At 46.4% G+C, this 19,688-nt stretch overlaps 2 protein-coding genes across 2 annotated transcripts; one reads left to right on the top strand and one right to left on the bottom strand.

Annotated features, from left to right (window-relative positions):
- Positions 1-261: 261 nt before the first annotated feature.
- On the top strand, positions 262-11,519 carry LOC101874192 (methylcrotonoyl-CoA carboxylase beta chain, mitochondrial-like). Its single transcript, XM_034063509.1, is given in 14 exon segments — positions 262-523; positions 645-768; positions 770-820; positions 2,580-2,776; positions 3,845-4,023; positions 4,909-4,987; positions 5,472-5,707; positions 5,709-5,729; positions 6,567-6,658; positions 7,736-7,892; positions 8,497-8,619; positions 9,217-9,365; positions 9,811-9,892; positions 11,331-11,519. Coding segments are annotated over 14 exon segments (1,893 nt in total). The 3' UTR covers positions 11,472-11,519.
- RPE65 (retinoid isomerohydrolase RPE65) lies at positions 11,384-19,011 on the bottom strand. The gene is made up of 14 exons (XM_034063912.1): positions 18,997-19,011; positions 18,086-18,168; positions 17,561-17,711; positions 16,904-17,011; positions 16,671-16,812; positions 15,870-16,017; positions 15,242-15,323; positions 15,016-15,148; positions 14,755-14,894; positions 14,055-14,184; positions 13,457-13,571; positions 13,270-13,364; positions 13,054-13,165; positions 11,384-12,223 (listed from the first exon to the last, which is right to left on the bottom strand). Exons 1-14 carry the CDS (start codon positions 19,005-19,007, stop codon positions 12,072-12,074), a joined length of 1,602 nt encoding a protein of 533 aa, XP_033919803.1. The 5' UTR covers positions 19,008-19,011; the 3' UTR covers positions 11,384-12,071.
- Positions 19,012-19,688: the final 677 nt, after the last annotated feature.

Raw genomic sequence — 19,688 nt, 5'->3', positions numbered from 1 at the left:
CCTCTTGTCCCATCCCTTGTTCCTTGGGAGCAGAGACATGCAACCACCTGCATGGTAAGAGGGTGTTGAAAACAAGATGTTTCCTGCCCATTTTTTATTTAACAGCGGGTGAAGCCCCAGCACGTTGTTTCTGAAGGTGCAGCAGGGACTGTAACGTTCTCTATTCTCCAACAACATTTAATTCACGGAGGAAGCCCCTGCGCTGTGTGCAGTCAATGGCACTGATGTCCTGGAACAGCAATTCCCTTTGCTCCCCGCCTTATGCCTTCAGCGTTTGCCCTCCCGTGGCACCGTTACCTGAGGCACCAGCGCTGCCTGACGCACAGGAGCCCCGTGCTCGGGACAGACCCGGAGCCGGGACAGCGGGGCCGAGCGGACCGAGCCCTGCACACCCAGGGCCGCAGGGGAGCGGAGGTCCCGCAGGCCCGGTACCGGGGGCCCCCTCAGCACCGGGGCTGGGGCGCGGGGTCCAGCCGAGGGTATGGGGTGGATGCGGTGGAACGAAAGCTGTTTTCTTCTGATGGTGATGGGAACCGCTCCGTGCTGTGCTGCGGGGCGGCCCCGGAGCAGGATCCCTGCGGCTGCCGAGGCTGCACACCTGAAACCGCGTGTGTGGAAGGGGACACAGGGATCTGTGCAAGCAGCCAGCACGCAGGCTGCAGGGCTCGGGCTCGGCAGGACACCCGGCATGCTGCCCTGCCGCTTAGCGAGCAGGGAAGCGAAATACAGACAACAGGCACCAGCTTATCCTGCTCTGGACGGACGCATCCCGGCATGCGTTTGAAGACAGTCTAAGGAACAGAGAGGCTGTTGTTGAAAGGTAATAAACTGGGTTTGTGGTGGTTTAAAACTGCTGCTGCTTGTGAGGTGATGTGAGAGTTACCTATGGGCACTTCTAGGAACTGCTTAACACAGGAAGAAGCACAGATCATGGCATGGTTTGTGTTGAAAGGCAGCTTAAAGCCCATTCAGTTCCACCCCCCGGCCCCTGGCAGGGACACCTTCCACTAGAGCAGCTTGCTCCAAGCCCCGTCCAGCCCTGCTAGGGATAGGGCTTCCATCCCAATTCAGAAGCCGAGAGGTTAAAAACCCCTAATAATAATACAACTGGGAATGGGATTTTTTCCATCTTGGAGCTTGACCCAGCTCCCTGGCTGCTCTTTTTTTCAGCCAGTTTCTCTGTAAAGTGAGTTTTACCACGATCGGGGCTTAAAAAACTTCAAGCCCCCTAAAAGAGGAGCCTAAGTATGGCCAAATCTACATGTGGGCTGCATTAAAACAGTTCCTAGACCTAGACAATTGTTTCTAGACCTTCAGAAGAACCCGTTTGTGTCTGACTGTGAAGGCGAAGGCACAAAGGGTGACTCGGAGCTTACAGCGCGGGCCGGTGGCAGTTGCTGCACTCGGTCGTGATTCACCGATGACAGCAGGAGAACGCATTTTGTGCGCTGCTCCTTGAAGGTAACGACGCCTTTGTTCGGAGGGTTCAGAGGAGCTGGAAGCGGAGCCGGGAGAGCGCATTGTGCCCTCCGGCGGTGCAGTTACAGTGAAGATCCTTAGCTTGGTGCTCCGGAGGTTTTCCAATCATTCCTGTCCTCAGGAAGCCAGCGGAAGATAATGCAATCCCGCACAGAGCGCTGCGTAAGGAGTTATGTCAGCAGTGGTTTTGGTTCAAGACGATTCATCTTGGTGGAAGATGCTCTATGTGAAATAAATGGTTTATTTAAGATCAAACCTATTCAAGATACCGTATTTCTTTGCAGTTTATTCAGTTCCTCATCTGAACTTGGTGCTGCCCTGGCAATGTGTTATAATTACTTCCCCTCCTCATGGCCGCAGCGGCACTGTAGTGTTCACTGCTTTTAAAGTGCATTTTCCGTGCTGTTGAGTGCGCATTTCCTCTAGATTTAATGATTTATTCCACTTATTCTTCTGGATGTAGTGATTTATTCTACTTACCAGTTACTGACTTTTGTTGGATAAACTTGTTGAGGGGAACTGAAGGAGGCAGCCCCTGAGCGGATTCATCCCTAGAGTAATTGCAACATGGTAAATCTCCATGCTGAATTAGACTATCAAACTGTAAGAGCCTAATGGATAGCTGCAAGTGTAGAGGCTGACGTTGTTGTAGTATCTCTCAAAGTCAGTTTTGATCACTGATGATCAGCCCCTGTCAGTACTCTGCTCTGGGGGTTGCTGGCAGAGGTTAAGTGTGATCATATGCTGTGAAATACCCTGTTGGGTGTATACTGACAACACCCAGTGCAGAACAGGGATTTAATAACATCTGCTAGCTAGGAACATAGACTACAGATAGAATATTTGTATTATTTCACTTTGGTTTTGTCTTTATCAGATAGGTTTTGAACAGCAAAACTTAAAAGCTTGCTTTAAATTACAGAGCTTTGCTTTTTATTAGACCTTGTAAGAAACAATAATCCAAAGATGTGACTTCATCTCCATCCTCACACCGTTTACATGAAGACTGCAACATGTTTAAGTGTCGAGTTCAATCTGCCCAAGTGTCACTTCTAAGTAACGGTGGTTTTGATCAATGGAAACTTTGTTTTTCAAACCAGATCCTCGGAGCTGCTGGAGCTGCTCAGGAAAGGAGGGGGACATGAGGCCGTCAGCCATCACACCCAGAGGAACAAGAAGCTGTTTGCGCAGGAGCGCCTGAAGCTGCTGCTTGACCACGAGTCTTTCCTTGAGCTGTCTCCACTGGCAGGGCTCAACATGCCCTATGGGGATGTCCCTGTTGCTGGGTGCCTTACTGGTATTGGCAGTTACTGTCATCTAGATGGGAAATCATCTTTAAACATGATCCATGTTACAGCTAAAGTAGGATTTGGGTTCAGGGGGTTGTTTGGAGCAGCTCTGTGGGGATGCAGCCCGAAAGGAAAAGGTTTTTGAAGCCACATTATCCTTAATGCAGCTTGAGAGATGCTGTTTGGGTGCAGAAGTGAGTAGGTTGATGGCAGGCAGGATACATCAGTTGTGTTCTGTATGGGCTATACACCTCCTCAGAGTAACCAGCCTTGCTCATGGAAGGTAAAGTGTTTGTTCTTGCTGAGAAAGGAAGAAGGATGCACATAGTAAGTTTTATAGAATATGTTAGTATCTTAAGAATATGTTTTCCTAGGAAAATGAACATCACTGCAACTAGCAAGTTGCAGATCCCAACATGGAAAAGTTCAGCTGTATTATTCTTCAGTGATTTTTGCTGGGAAATCTGGGAGAAGCCGTTAAAGAAAAAAGGTTGTTCATTTCTTCTAGATTCAGTGACTTATTCTGCTTACCAGCTACTGACTTTTGTCTCAACAAATCTAGGATGATGTGTCAGATTAGCTGCTGTCTGTTAGAGGAAAGGGAACCAAGCTCCTGGGATACACAGTTTATTTTGTATCATTTTTCATATCATAGACAAGTCTTTTGTTGCATTTTGAAGAGTGGATCCAGTTTAAAAAGTGACTAGAAGGGCAGAGTATGAAATCCTGTCTTTTGTCACAGATTGCTATGGTTTTTAGCTTTATATGGGTAATTTGAATAGCCTTCCCTATTATCTCACAGGATGGACGTCAACCTTTTTTTCTCATATATTGTCACCAGGAGTAAGTTGATTTCAACACGTGTTTTCTGTCATTTAAATCCCCTTTTTAAAATGCCTTTAGCTTCCTCTTCCAGAGGAGCTACAGATTTCTGCCCTCTGTGGTATCTGCAACTTGACTTGCAGGTTCTTGACACAGTATTACCAAGAGAACATCCTAGCTGTAACTTGCCCCTTGTTTTGTCTGGAGTATTTTGGAGAGTCCTGACAAGTGCCTGTCTGTGAATTCACTTACAGGAATTGGCAGAATCTGTGGGGTCTGGGGTGTTTTCATGGCAAACGATGCAGCTGTGAAAGGAGGAATGATTTATCCCATTGGGGTGAAGAAACACGTAAGAGCTCAAGAAATAGCCATGCAGAACAGGCTGGTACCTGTGTACCTGGTTGACAGCAGGGGAGCATTCCTGCCACTGGAGGTAACACTGAGGCCACTTCCTGAGAGAAAACACCAATGTTTATCTAAATCACAGCAGTTTTAGCAATGAACTCACATTTATATTGTGTTTTCTTGCCCTGCTTTCTCTTACACTTCCATGGATTTGCACCCACAGATCAAACTCCAGGATATTACTGGAACGTTTGTAACAGTGGTGATCCCTTTGGCTGATCTGCATCCAGCATCCAATCAAAGTTTAGAAACTTGAAGGTCAGTGGGGGGACAAAGTGTTGACTGAGTGTGGGTACTCCTCAGTGTGCTGGAGTGCTTTTGTGTCTTTAGTAAACGACTACATTGTCTGAGGCTGCTGTTTGCAACCTCAGAATCTATAAAGTTACCCTGTATTTTATTGCATTGTCTGTGATAATAACACAGTAACCTCCATGGCCCTTAAAAGTGTAGGGTTTTAAATTCTTACTGTAAAAGGAGAATTGGCCCAGGTTACTTCCAGTGTACAGAGGTCACATCATCACAGAGATGAGTTTTTCCCTTTCACACTGAAAGTGAACACAGAAAAAGCTCCGACCTGACTTAAGGAATTGTATCAAAAACTAAGTAAAACGGGAAACTGCTGAAGTCATGTCACAGATAAAGGATGAACGTGAGCTTCCCCTTCCCCACATTTGCAGTCTGTTTGGAGAATAAATGGGTTTCACCAAAAACGACAAAACTTACCTCTGCTTTCAAACCATGTGGGTATTTTTGTGTCTAAGGGGAATAAATACCATAGGCGATGCTGGATATGGAAGCTTCAGGTGTGATTGTTGGTGCTGACCTTCTCAGAGTCAGTTTGTGAATGAATGAGGAGGAAATGTTGGCTTTTGAAGCTGATTTGAAACTCACTGTTTTTTGTGTGCAATGACAGGCAGAGCTGTTTCCTGACAAGTCACACGGTGGCAGAGTTTTCTACAATGAAGCGATAATGTGCCAGGAGAATCCCTCAGGTACGGTGTCACCTGCAGAACAAGAACCTGTAGTACATGTAGATATATCAACAGAGCCCGGAAATGGTTTTAATCGAGTACACATTCCAGGAACAACTCTCAAACATGTAAAAAATTCCTGAAGCTCACCTTTCCTGTCTGCGGGAGACTCAAATGAATTGAAGGAAAGGGAGATTTGAGTTCACATAATTGAATACTTTATCCTTAAGGATGCAGTTCCAGAGAAGCTGTGGCTGCCCCATCCCTGGCAGTGTTCAAGGCCAGGTTGGACACAGGGGCTTGGAGCAAGCTGCTCCAGTGGAAGGTGTCCCTGCCCATGGCAGGGGTTGGAACTGGATGGGCTTTCAGGTCCCTTCCAACCCAAACCAGGCTGGGATTCTATGATTATGTGCTGATCTTCTAAGTGTTTACTGACTGATTGTGATGGAAAACATCAAATCCCTGGGTTATTTCAGAGTAAACGTTGAACTCTCTTCTCCTTCAGTTTGTTTTCTATCAATTGGAAATGAGGTTTCAATATTAATAATCAATAATGTTCTCTCTCCCAGTGTCTGTGGCTGCAGTGACCATTTTGCATCTTCAGAAAAGGAAGCCTATGAATGTGTTCGAAACATTATCCCCACACTGAATGATGAACCCCTGCCAGAGGAGGCCATAGAGCACGGCAGCCCTTTGTATAGCTCTGATGTGCTCCCGGGACTGGCACCATGGGGTTACAAGGTGTACTCTTCCCATCAAGTTGGTAATGTGACAGATGCTCTGTTCCTTCTTCCTTTCAATCTGCTCAGCTTAAAGCCATTCCCCTTGTCCTATCCTACAGGCCCTTGTCCAAAGCCCCTCTCCAGCTTTCTTGTAGCCCCTTTATGTATTGTGTCAGTGTCATGTACCATGTTGGCCGCCTTGAGCATGTGCACCCCTTTAGCGACCTCTTTAAGTGTCTTCCCCCTGCCTTCCCCCCCCCCCACTCCCCAAGGCACCAAGGCTTTGTCATGTCACGTACATGCTGAATGGAAATACTGACTGAAAACCCACCAAAGCTCAAATCAAACTTGTTTGAAGCTGGGACAGACGCTAACACAGAAGCAGAGACATGCTGGGCTGCCCGTGTTGTTTTCATTGTTTTCATTTGCATTTAGTCTCCAAGGATGTGAATCCAGCATCTTTTCCGGGGATAAATTCCTATATTTGAGGGGGTTGACTGTAGAAAGTGATGCAGCTTTGAAGGCAGCTTTTAAACTGTGCTTGGAAAAAGTCTGAGCAATCCACAGCTGAGTGTTCCTTATGCACACAAGCCATAACTGCACATGCTGGGTTTTGTACAGCATTTATATGCGCATGAACAACTGTGCTCTGTAACACTGAAGTAATTTTGGAGCTGAACTTTGGCTCAAAATATATGGTTGGTAATGAAATGTAAACACAGATCTGGTGTTTTGTGCATACTGAGTATTCAGTGGAGTGGAAGATGTAGAAGGGCTTCAGTGCTCATTTAGGCTGACTATTTGAGTAAGAGCGTGTCTTTTAGCAGAAGTGTCCTGTTTTCACTTGAATTTCTATAATAAAGACTGTTTCTTTGCAGATCCTGAGCCGTCTGCTGGATGGAAGCAGATTCCAGGAATTCAAGGCTAATTACGGAACCACATTAGTAACAGGATTTGGCCATGTGGAAGGGTAAGGCTAGCAAAATGTATGGACATATTGCATATCATAAAACCACAGAATGGTTTGGTTTGAAGGGACCTTAAAGCTCCTCCAGCTCCAACCCCTGCCACAGGCAGGGACCCCTTCCACTGGAGCAGCTTGCTCCAAGCCCCTGTGTCCAACCTGGCCTTGAACACTGCCAGGGATGGGGCAGCCACAGCTTCTCTGGGCACCCTGTGCCAGAGCCTCAGCACCCTCACAGGGAAGAGCTTCTGCCCAGTATCTAATCTAAATCTCCCCTCTACTTGTCTAATAGCTTTCACATCATCATCAGTTTTACAGTGTTCATGAAGTTCTGAGTCAGTCAAAGATTGGTAATAAAATAGGCTGATTTCTGTCTCTGAGCTCTGAATTCACCACATCCCAGGCCAATAGCAACAGGCAGTGATGACAAATGAATGGTTTTCATAACCTGGTGATATGATTTATGTGTTCACAGGAACTACCAGCCAGACAGTTGCAACACTGAAGTCTCAGCAGATTCCTTAGGAAACCAGAAACAGCATCTAAAAGTGTTCCTTTTCAAACTGAATTCAGAGCTCTCATACCTTCCTTCATGTGATGGAGATGGGATAAGATGCAACAAAACCTTGTGTAATTCAGATCAGACTGCACTATTAACACATTCATGAAGCATTTAACATTCTGGTCAACTCAAATTCAGGGAAAAAAAAGTAGTAAAATACAGTTTTGGAGCCTCTTTAGGTTGAAAGCATGAACTTTTCAAGTTGACTGTTTTGATCCATGATACAGGAAATTCTGACTTGAATGAGGTCATCTATAGCTTTATCTGCTCTCTGGGTATTAGTCCATTCTAATACTTTCATGCTTTATGTATCAGGAATGCTGTAAAGCTTCTTGTTAGGTGTGTGTCCTTGAATGAAATGACACATGTATCTGCATCCTTTTACATGCTGAACTTTTGTAAATGACAGATGTTTGTGTGTGTACAGATATTTATGTTTCCATCCTTCAGAATGTTACAAGCTACAGTGCCATGATTTCTACAGTTCAGAAGTGAAAATGTTCTTGAATCTTGCTTTATAGGCACTTCGTGGGGATAGTGGCCAACAACAGTGAGCTGCCTCATGATGCTTCTCTCAAGGGTACCCACTTTGTGCAGCTGTGCAGCCAGCAGAGCATTCCCATCCTCTTCTTCCAGAACACAGCTCCACATGCAGCAGAGCCAACAAGCGTCTCACAGGTATGGGATGTTCATTGCAATGTGCTTTGAATATCTTTTCTAAAAGTGAGGCATTAAAGTGCAGCATGTTTTTGGCTTTGAGCACTGCCAGGGAAGGGGCTGCCACAGCTTCTCTGGGCACCCTGTGCCAGCGCCTCAGCACCCTCACAGGGAACAGCTTCTGCCTAAGAGCTCAGCTCAGTCTCCCCTGTTCTGGCAGGTTCAAGCCATTCCCCTTGGCCTGTCCCTACAGGCCCTTGTCCCAAGCCCCTCTCCAGCTTTCCTGCAGCCCCTTTAAGCACTGGAGCTGCTCTCAGCTCTCCCCTTCAGGAGCCTTCTCTTGTCCAGGCTGCCCCAGCCCAGCTCTCTCAGCCTGGCTCCAGAGCAGAGCTGCTCCAGCCCTCGCAGCAGCTCCATGGCCTCCTCTGGCCTCGCTCCAACAGCTCCACGTCCCTCTGGTGCTGCTGCCCCAGAGCTGGATCAGGGCTGCAGGGGGGGTCCCCCAGAGCACAGCAGAGAGGGAGAATTGCAAAGAAATCAATGGTCTGGAAACACAGAGCTGGTGGGAGCAGAGGGAATCTGGAAGAAAGACTTAAAGGATCTAAAATCTTTGTTTCCCTTCCAGGCAGAGGCTCGCACCAGCAGATTGAAAGCCCAGACCTCCATGATGGCTGCTGTTGCTTGTGCTGCTGTTCCCAAAATAACCATTGTAGTTGGTGGCTGTTTCAGGAGCGAGAGTTACATTATGGTAGGAGTGTTATAAATCTGATAGGTTTGGCAAGAGGCTTTTCACACTATCCCATAATCTCAAAGCGCTTCATTTTTAACCACAGTTGGCTGTTGTTACAGACATTTAACTCAGTCCATTATTTTAACTGCTTTTAGAGTAAAACATGCAGCTCAAGCTCCTATTGCTGAAAACTTGGTCTGCATCTAAAAGCATAGAGCCAGGTCTGAAAATCACATCACCTGAAAACTTCCCTTCTTGGGGCCAATGCTACCTTTTCCTCAGCACGTTTCTATGGATTAAGGAGCACATCTTGTGTGTGTGCTGTTCACCCTGCTCCTGAGTACAATAAGGTTCTTTGCTCAGAATTAAACATTTCAGTGCTTGGGGGAAATTGAAAAGATAAAATAGCAATAGTGGGGGCAGGGGATGGTCACAGTGCTATACGGTGTCTGTACTGATAGAGGAGCTGTAGTTCTGATGGTAACGGAGTTGTACCATTAATCCTTTACAAATTAAACTGTACTACAAGGTGAAGGCAGAATGGTTCAACCATCCCACACCCATCGTCTTGTGATTCATTTCAATGAGCTTCTACTCTGCGCTTTCTTTTTGTAGTGTGGGAGATCGTTCAGCCCAAATTTCTTGTTCTTGTGGCCTAATGTAAGGGTTGTTCTTGTGGATTCAAGACATCTCTCCACAGTCCCACAGGCTGGGGACAGTGACCACAGAGGAGAGGAAGCAGAGCTAAAACAGCTTAAAGAAAAGTAAGGACATGAAACAGAACCCCCTGCAGGGTTTAGTTAGTGAAATTACCTACATGCTCATCTTACAGCTCACACAGCCCAGACAAATAAAGCAAATCTTAATCTACTGAATGATATTTTACTTTTCCATGTAATTAATATGACTCCTCTTAAGATCTCAAGGAAACACAAATGTTTGCCTAAAAACTCCCATACAACCCCAAATGAAGATACTCTGCTGTATATTGAACAGTGGTGATCATCTGTATGTGGAGGATGGCCTGTACTGCAGAATGATCAGATCTGCCATATGTTATTTACTGGAGTCTAACGAATTTTACCTGTAGGTCTGTGTATTCTCTTGAGATTTAAACATATGTCTTTTCCATCTATGATTTTGTTTCATTGGCACAATGGTTTTTAGTACATTGTTGTGCTTTTAAGCTTAACACTATGTCCTCTCCAGGCTAGAGGAAGAAAGCAGTGCATTTTACTCCTCTGCCAGACTCTGGGATGATGGCATAATTCTACCTCAAAACACTAGAAAGGTGGGTTTTCTCATCTTAGAATGTTTTATTCTCAGATCTCCAAAGGATCTCAAGGCAAATGCCTGTGACTTGTTCAATGGCAGTGGTATGCAGAGTCCCAGAACTGGCTCTCCCCTTTCTCACTCTATTTTCTGTGGAATTTAGCTTTGTAGTTCTCATCTTTTCCCCAGTAGTCTATCTTAAATGTTTCTGCTGAATTCTGATGGCATTTCCTCACTAAACCTCTCAGTTGACTTTACAGAACCAAATGGTATCCAAATCCTTTCTTTTCATTCTTGCATCATCACTGTATCCTCAACTCCTTGAAGTTCAGCTCTTTGTTCACATTGTTTCTAGTCTTTTGACATAAGATACTTCTTTTTGCTGCTTTCTCTTCCTGCTTCTAATTTGCTGCTACATTTGGGATGGCCCCCTGCCTTTTGATTGATTCTTTTAAGCTGACAAACCTCCACCCCATTGGATTGTTCCTGAAAGTCACCACCTTTGGTCTTTCCTTTTTCCTTCTTAGATTCTTCATTAACAATACTCAAAATGTGCTTTACAGATCACAAATGGAGCTATCAACTAAACCTTCTAATTGTGATACATAGTGATGGTAGCATGTAGAAGGGTTTTCTGTGGAGTTTATGGAAACTTTGATGGTGGGAGAGCACCAAGTAGTATTTTCTAACACTAGAGCCTATCTAGGAGCTACACATGGAAAGAACATAGTGACAGTTGAAATGAAGCATTGTTATTCTCATGTTAATTTTCACCATCACACAACTCCTGTTTGCATGTGTAGCTGTTCTTATGACATTGCTTTGCTCCTTTATCCCAGCTTGTGCTAATAAGTGGGATTCCTGTTTAGCTTTCTCTGAACTGACACTGTGTGCCCATTGAGATCCTCATTGTGTTGTTTTGTACATAGGCTTCTCAAAGACAGTGGGTGCTGCAGCAGCAGTGAAATAGGGAGAATGATCTTGTGTTTAAAGGCCAAAAGCAGTTCTGTAGTTTCAGTCCCTGTTGCCATAAGACACGAAAGATGACTTCCTAAAAAAAGATGGATGTGGAAGAGCAGAATGTTTTAGCTTCTGACACATGATTGGCAGGCTAGGAGCAGAGCCATGTAATAACAGAAATGGGTGATCACAGAACTTACTTTCACTGGAGTTGTACAACAATTCACCATGATGACTGTAAAAGGGTTGGGGCTGTGTCTGTATGCAATGCATGAAGTTTGGGATCCAGGGGACATTTCTTCCTTTACCTTTCCCTTGCCCCAGGGGTACTCCACACTGACACCTATTGCTCCTGGCACTACAGCCAACAACTGCTTGTTCACTGTTTTGCAGGAAATAAGAACAAATGCTTTACTGAACGAGTGCAGCATGAGGAGGTTTTACTCATTTCTTGGTTCAGAGCCTCATTGTTCCTATTATTTTCTGGTTTTAATCAGGTGATTGCACAGTGTTTGAAGATCACGGAACAGCCGAAGTACCAGGTCATGTGTCGGTGTCAGCATCCTGTCACCAGGATGTCACTACGGCCACAGTCAAATCAGCCCTTTGAACTTGCACCATGTACTAGAAATCTTTAATATAAGCAATTTTCTAACTCTTTGATAGCATTAATAAAAACACTGAACCACGGCAGCCAAACAAGAATCCTGGATTTTAACTCTATCAGAAATAAATTTGTGTTTTGAAGCACAGCCTCTTACTACATCAGCTGAAAATTTGTCTTGTGAAAGGAAGGATTCAGCTGAGGGGCTGTAACACTCCGAGGAAGTAAATCCACCCTGAGTGATATGAGTGTTTTCATATCCATGTTTCAGCATGAAATCCAGAACTCCAGAAACTGCACTTTGACAGAAGAAATAGCAAAGAGCAAACACATAGACCAGTGTGCACACTAGTGAAGGACAAAATGCTGCTGCCACACACCCTCGGGCCTGCTGGCTCCAATATCCAAAGCAGCACGGAAAGGCTCCACTCAGACTGCTCTGAGGATACTACAGGAGTGGCCAGGAGGGGATTTAAATCCATAAGGCTTCAGTATAGGCTAAAAATTACCTTTTCATCAAAGCACAGAGCAGAGCACAAAGACTCTTCTACATAATGTTACCGGAGGACTTACAAACAGAGGGGCACCTTTCCAGAGCTGGAGGAAGCCAGATGTGATGTGTTGCAGGCAGCAGTCAGGCTCTCTTGAACATTCCATGGAAAGTCACGGGAATGTTCACCTCCACCTCAGCCCTGGCCACTTCGCTCATGTCCTTGGCGCTCAGGATCAGGAGGTAGGCAGGCTTGGGCCCCACGCCCGGGCTAATCACAATGCTCAGCACCACCCCTAGGTGAGAAAAACAGGATGCTGTCCTGATGTGCTTGGTGCATCTCACTGTGAGGGTGCTGAGGCACTGGCACAGGGTGCCCAGAGAAGCTGTGGCTGCCCCATCCCTGGCAGTGTTCAAGGCCAGGTTGGACACAGGGGCTTGGAGCAAGCTGCTCCAGTGGAAGGGGTCCCTGCCCGTGGCAGGGGCTGGAGCTGGAGGAACTTTAAGGTCCCTTCCAACACAAACCAGGCTGGGATTAGTATTTTTCCACATTATGAATTCAATTATAAATTACTTCATAATTCTATTGAAGCTTAACATGACAAGATGCCCATTTTGGCTCCTGGTGTCCCTGTGTGGAATGGAAGGGACAGCTTAGCCCTGAGATCGGTTATTTTTGTGCTCTCTGGATCAGACATTCAGAACACAGGAACAACCCTACCCTATCATCTGTGAAAGCATCAAACTGGGGAAGATGAGATAAATGCAAGCATGGAGCTTGAGGTTACCTCAGCTTTCACAGAGTGCTTCTGCAGGAGATTAAGTCCAAGGAAGTAAGAGAGACTTCAAGGTATTCTCAAAATGCACATTGTCTGCTTCATTAAAAGAAAACTGTTAAGAACAAGCTTAACAGCTTTTGGTTTTAGTGGGACTTAATGCCCTGCACAGGCACTTTCTTGAACTGGGAACAGATAATACAAAATCTGGTTCTTTATTAACCACTGAGAGTTTGCTCTTAAATTCAGTGGAGTCAAGACTAATCCCATAATCCTGTTTGGAGATGAGGAACCAAGAGAATAACTGGCTTTCCAAACCACAGTGCCACTGACCAAAACATCAGTCTTACCATCATCTTCCTCCAGCGCATCTGGATGGGAAACGAAGATGGGTTCTGATGGGTATGAATCTGGTTCCTGCCATACCCAGGTCTCCTTGGTTTTAACATTCAGCTTGCAAAGCTTAAGGAAGGAAAACCCAAATCCACATCTCAGAAATACACTTTCTTGTCCCTAAACTGAAAACTCATTGAAAGGATGTGCCTCACCCAGTCATTGATAGTTACCTTGTCTGGGACAAAGTGGTTCAGGCCCAGCCCATATGCGTATGTGTAAGGTTTCCCACAGTACTTCTTGTAATTGATCTGTGGAAATTCAAAGGCTGCAATAAAAAATATATATTTATGCATGGGAATCAGCGGGATGTGGGGTGCAGGAGGTACCAGTGCTGTTGCTTCAGGGTCATTGTCATACCGTGGCGTGGCCCTGAGAAAATGACTTCTGGCTCCAGCCAGATGGTCTCATCGCTGCGCAAGGTGGCTGTAGCTGTGGTGTAGGGCAGGGTGACCAGGTTCTTACCTGTGTTGGCCTGGGAGAAAGGAAAACATCCAAGAGAAATAATGGAGACACCAATTTATCACTCTGTTTGCATAGCTGCGCTGCAAACTGCATTGGAGGGAGAAGGCAGCAGTGTGCAGCAGAGCCTTATCAAGCTGCAGAACGGCAATGTGCTTAGGAATGTCTGCTTCTTCTGTTCCATGGAATCCTAGAGTGCTTCAGGTTGGAAGGGACCTTGAAGTGCATCCAGTTCCAACCCCATGCCCTGGGCAGGGACACCTTCCACTAGTTAATCCAATAGGATTAACTGCTGCTCCAGAGTCTCAGCTTTGAACAGTAACATATGGGAAACAGAATAACATTAAGCAGCTAAAGAAAACAAAGATTCTCTGAAGACCCACACTTTAAGCTCCACCCTCCCCATGAAAAGGTTCAATTTGAATTAATATGGTCATGCACAGCACCAGCGATACTCAGCCATCAGGCCTGCAGGGAACAGTGCAGACCCTGGTACCTTGTCGATGGTGAGGGGCAGGACGTATCTGCGTGCCTCGGGCTGCGGGGCTTTCTCCGCCTGGCGCTTCACTTCATCCCAGTTTGCCCGTAAGTTGGCCAAGTAGAGGTAGTTGTAGACAAACTCAAACCTGCAGACAAACAGCATCCATCACAGACAGATCCGAGGTGGGATTTGGAAATGTCAGGGTGTCAAGTGCAGCTGTTTTCTTCCTAGAATTCATTTGCCATCTGGTTTTTGGAACAGCCATAGGATCATAGGAACAGTGCAGGATCCATGTTTTTCAGCAAGCTGAAGGTGCTTTTTCTCTTCAGCACCTTGAACCTCTGTTAGCACAGTACTCCATCAAAACCTTTCAGGCAAGACCCACACCTAGTGCCTGTGCCCAAACCTCCACAAGACTGTGAGGTCAGGGCATTGCAGCTTATCCAGCTTTCCAGGGCAGTGTCCTTGTGGATTTCTAAACCCCCAGGGTGCTCAAATGGTAAACTTCAGATGAACTTTCACGTCCCTTCCAACCCAAACCATTCCAGGATTCTATGGTTATATGCAGAGAGTCAATGCAAGTTCCAGAGGTGATTCCAAAGGAAATGTACCCGTGCAGGGACAGGTGTCAATGCTGGGGCTTTGCTGGCCCCTGTTCTGCTCATGCAAGGGTGGGGGTGATGCCACAGGGACCCTCAGCACCACCAAGACTCACCCCTTCCAGGTACAGAGGTCCACAATCAGAAATCCATTATCTTCATAGGTGTTGATGTGATGGAAGAGGTTGAAGGCTGAGGTGCGGTATTTGATGTTCAGGAGCCTGCCCTTCTTTTTCTCTGCCACATGAAGCCAGACCTGAAGAACAAACAGCAGCTTGGGTTTGGCTCAGAGCAAGTTGGTGAAACCAACACAATGGACCTCCCAGTTCAGAGCTGGCTGCACAGGACAGCCCAGCTTGGTACAATGTGCTGCTTACCCCCATGGTCTCATTGGACTCGAAGCAGTCCATGTAGTTGGTTCCCCAAAGACTCCATGCGGAGAGGAACTTGAAGAGGTTGATTTTCACTGGTGTTTCAACAAACACTATGTAGTTTTCTGTCAATCCAAAGCTATTTGGAAATGCACAGGGAGCACATTAAGCTCACTGGGGTACGTTTGGACAAAACCACATAGGAGTTTGTGCTGACCCCCGGCCATGTTACCTGTGAACGTAGGAGGGCTTGAACCTGTCACTGCAAGGGAACTGCACCACCACCTCCGACTTGTTTATTGGGTCTTCCTTGTCTGGAACAGGATAGACAAAGGGTTATGGGGGATTCACCCACTTTGTATTTATAGTGTTTAATCTGCAAGGAAGTGCATGGGAGGAGCAGGTAGTGATAGGCCATGGGGAATGGCTTTAACCTGCCCGAGGGGAGATGAGATGAGCTCTTAGGCAGAAGCTCTTCCCTGGGAGGGTGCTGAGGCGCTGGCACAGGGTGCCCAGAGAAGCTGTGGCTGCCCCATCCCTGGCAGTGCTCAAGGCCAGGTTGGACACAGGGGCTTGGAGCAAGCTGCTGCAGTGGAAGGTGTCCCTGCCCGTGGCAGGGGTTGGAACTGGAGGAGCTTTAAGGTCCCTTCTAACACAAACCATTTAAGGGTTCCATGATTCTATGATTTAGAAACTACTGTGAGGTATGTTTAAAATAACATTCCTGTTACTTCAAAAGGAAAATAACAATCTAAACAAGATTAAAACAAGTAACTTGATGACAAAGCTAATTTGAAGGACAAAGAAGTGGTAGCTAGAACAGGACTGTCTCCATTCGGACAGAGTTGGGGTGAACGCACCTGCCTGAAGAGGAGGGATCCGTATGATGTTATAGGCGAGAGCAAAGTTTTTTCCAAAGCAATTCCCAATGTTGTAAACAGTCCCATCATTCTCGATGTGGGGATGAGCTGTTGCCCCATTGACGGACACGTATTTACAGAGATCCACCTGAGGAACAAGATGGAACAGTCAGGAGCGTTCCTGGCAGGAGAGGGAAAGTCACCAGCTCCATGAGGTCAGTGTGTCCTTGTTTCAGGTATGGGAAGTTCTTCTTTAAGCCCAGATCACCATTCATGTTGTGAAAATAACAGCAACAAAGCCAAGCAATTCACACTCTTACTTGCAGGGAGAGGTCTGGGATGCTGAGGTCCAAAAAGAAAGGCTTCACAGGCTGGACATTGGTAACACAGCAAAGAAAACCATCAAAGCATAGATTCTACCTTTGATGGAGTTTTACAGGGCAAATGTAGTTTGGGTCTGGTGTCACTGAAGGCAGCAGTGAAGCTGTGGCAGGAGCCCTCCCATCACAATCACCTTTGGTCAGGCTACAACCTCGCTGCAGTTTGCAAACCCCAAGCCAAGCATTAGGCTATGGACCACAGAATCCCATCACCTCCTCATTACATATTACTCAGATCAGCAGCAGTGAGTTCATTTAAGAACTCATTCCAACTCTGCTCTCATTAATCCTCAGAGCTGGCTTCATTTCTGCATCATCTCCCTGCCAAACCCTAACTCTTGCCATTTTGTAAGAGGCTGTTATTAAACATTTTCATCTTAGTTTCACTCCTCTTATTCAGAGGCACAGTCCAAAGACTCACCTGTTTAACTGTCTCTAACGTTTCGGGGTTAATTCTGGTTATGAAGTTGGTCTCAGTACAGGCATAATAATCTTCACCAATGGGGTAGACGTTAACCAGGGCATTATCAGTGACCTCCACACCTTTGAAGTATGAGAAAAACCTGAGCACAGAAGACAGAGAGGCTGTCAGGGGTTTCTGGATGTGGAAGCACCACAGGACATTGCTGCAACATCTCCATGACCCTGAGGTACCTGGAAAAGATGTTCTTGCACGGGTCTGGGTATGCATAGGTGCCAAACTCTGTTATCACGATCCTTTTCTCAGTCATCGCTCTCACATAAGCATCACTCCTGACAAACCTGGGAGGGTGAGGACAAGGCACATTACAGGTATAGCTGGAACTGCAATGGGCTATGCAATTAAAATATGAACATTGTGTCCGTGAGCTTCGAGAGACCTCTGAAAGCAGCTGCCTCACAGTGCATTTGAAGCATCCCCCCCATGGCATCGGGAAGGAATGGCTCCTGGAGAACTGAAGCTGAGGGGAAACACAGTGTTTTGCCTAAATATTCTGCACCAAGCACCTCAAAGCTGGTAGTTCTGCAGCTTTAACCAAAACCCGCTTCTAGTTTCCAGACAGCAATTTCATTCTGTCACTGACTGCAGCTGCATCCAGCCCTCTCCTTCCAGATGTTTTGCAATCTGCTCAAAAAGCTGCATTTTTGCCAGCTGTGAGAAACTTTTGGTTATTTTCAGCTGGCTTTACTGATCTTACCATTAGAGCTCTTCCAATAACAGCATGGATTTGACATAACCAGCACTTCCCAGGCAGTAGAGCCTGTGCCCAGCACCTACAGCCAAGCAAATGCCTTGTTGTTGATTTATCTGGCCTGGGAACAGCCACGTACCTCCGGTGATAGGTGACGTGCCCCTCCTTGAAGTCAAACTTGTGGAGGAGTGCCTGGCCATCGAAGAGGTGATAGAAGGGCTCTGCACCCACCTCAAACAAGCCAGGACCACATCTCAGGAGGCTTCCTCGCAGCCAGGTGGGCACCCTGCCTGTGAAAGATGCAGTGTTGGTACATGCACAGCCCATGGTGGATCAGATCAAGATATTTTCATTGTGTCAACAAAAAGAATAAACCTCATTTTAATGTTTATTACACTTGCTTCTTCAACACGCATGAGCTGTTTAAACTATCCTGTTTTCTTCACCTATACACCTACTGTAGACCAAGACATTCACTGTTAAAATGTCTGAAGATCCCCCATCCAACTGTCCCTCCTCTATCTCAAAACACACCAGTCCTGTTCAGTCCTTTATGTCCAACCTTGTGCTCCAGCCCTTGTAAAGGCTCCAAGCTCTGCTGGGCCATGACCTCCCAAAGACAAAACCTGGGCAAGAGAAAACCAACCTGTCTCCTGTCACCAACCTGTGACATGGGCAGTCACTGGAGAGGACAGCTCCTCTGCCGTCTCAAAGAGCTTCTTGTAGCCTCCAGCAGGATGCTCGACTCTGAAAGGGCCAGGAGAGTTGGGATTAGCCTGGCTTTGGGATAGCTTTGGAAACCCCCTCCAAGGGGGTGGGTTTTGTTTCTGGATGGAGTGATCTGCGATGTGCAGATAACTCAAGAGATCAGAAGGGAGAAGCACCAGCCTTCAGGGGGTGAAAGGCTCAGGGACTATCACTCTGCAGCCACTTGAGAACCATCCTGAGCACATGGAGGAGAAGGGCAGGCAGACACTTTCACCCAGGGGACAAATTCAGGGTATCAGAATGTATTGGTCAGCCTGGAGAAGAGAAGGCTCAAGGGAGACCTTCGAGCAGATCCAGTGCTTAAAGGGGTTACAAGAAACCTGGAGAGGTGCTTTGGAAAAGGGATGCAGGGACAGGACAAGGGAAATGGCTTTAACTTGCCAGAGGGGAGATTGAGATGAGCTCTTAGGCAGAAGCAAAATCCAACTTGAATGTCCCAGTTCTTGGAAAAGCATTTGTTTTCCTCTTTTTGCCTTTCTTTTTAAGTAAATTGTAGTTGAGTGAGCAGCTGAGAATTATTCATTAGGTTCCAATTTTATCTGCTGCAAAACCCATGGAGACACACCAGACATGGGCTGAGGTACTCTAAAATACAGACTGTTCTCCAATACCTGTTTGCGAGCCTGTCCCCCCCAGACCAGAATTAAGCCTCATCATAGGATGTCATAGCACAGACACCCACAAAGAACTCCCCTCCTCCTCTTCCCTGGGCTACGCTGACCCTCAGCTGCAAGGCAACCCCAAGCCAATGAGCCATGGTGGCAATCAGTGACTTGCTCCTAGAGAAAAGCCCACAGGAATACTCACTGGCTGTACATGTCCTTCCCAATGAAGGGCCTGAGCCTCCAGCAGCCAAGCTCACAATGCGAGCTGTGCACTGGGTATTTATGGGACTCTGAGCCCTGCTGAGGGCAGCCCTGTGCCCAGAACCACCCCTGCCAATGAGAAAGGCTGGGAACAGAGCCGGCTTTCACCACCAAAATCCTCCTGGGCTTTGAGGGGTTTTGTCTTGCCATTGGCACAAAAAGGGGCTTTGAATATTTTACTGAGACTGAAATTCTTCCCAAGCAGAAGTGATTACAAAGAAAAAGGAGCTCAATACAGAGAAGGGAAAAGGAGTGTGCTGGAGTCATCATCCCCCTCAATGCCGCTCTTACTGCCACTGCACAGCATCATTTCCCCTCTCCCTTACTTGTTCTATTCAGTGTTTCATTACAGTAGCATTACCAGCAGCTTGAGTTGCTCTGTAAGGCAGATTTCTTAAGACCTGGTGCACATAAAGTGGTGTTTTTACACAGGGGGTTAACAGCCCTACACACTCAGAACATCAAACCCTATCGCTGTTTGTTTTACACACAGCGCAAGAGCCACTGCTGGGGATGACACAAATGTCACCTTAAGAAACCACCTCCAGTAAAAGCAGACCTGTGCTTTTGTCATAAAAAAAAGCATATTTTTTGTGCTTTTCTGTGCCATAGCACAGACTGTGCTATGAAAGC

Source organism: Melopsittacus undulatus, chromosome 6 (genome assembly GCF_012275295.1).
Source record: "Melopsittacus undulatus isolate bMelUnd1 chromosome 6, bMelUnd1.mat.Z, whole genome shotgun sequence".
Taxonomy (NCBI): domain Eukaryota; kingdom Metazoa; phylum Chordata; class Aves; order Psittaciformes; family Psittaculidae; genus Melopsittacus; species Melopsittacus undulatus.
The sequence above is the reverse complement of the archived record's forward strand: the minus strand, read 5'-3'. Positions and strand labels throughout refer to the sequence as shown.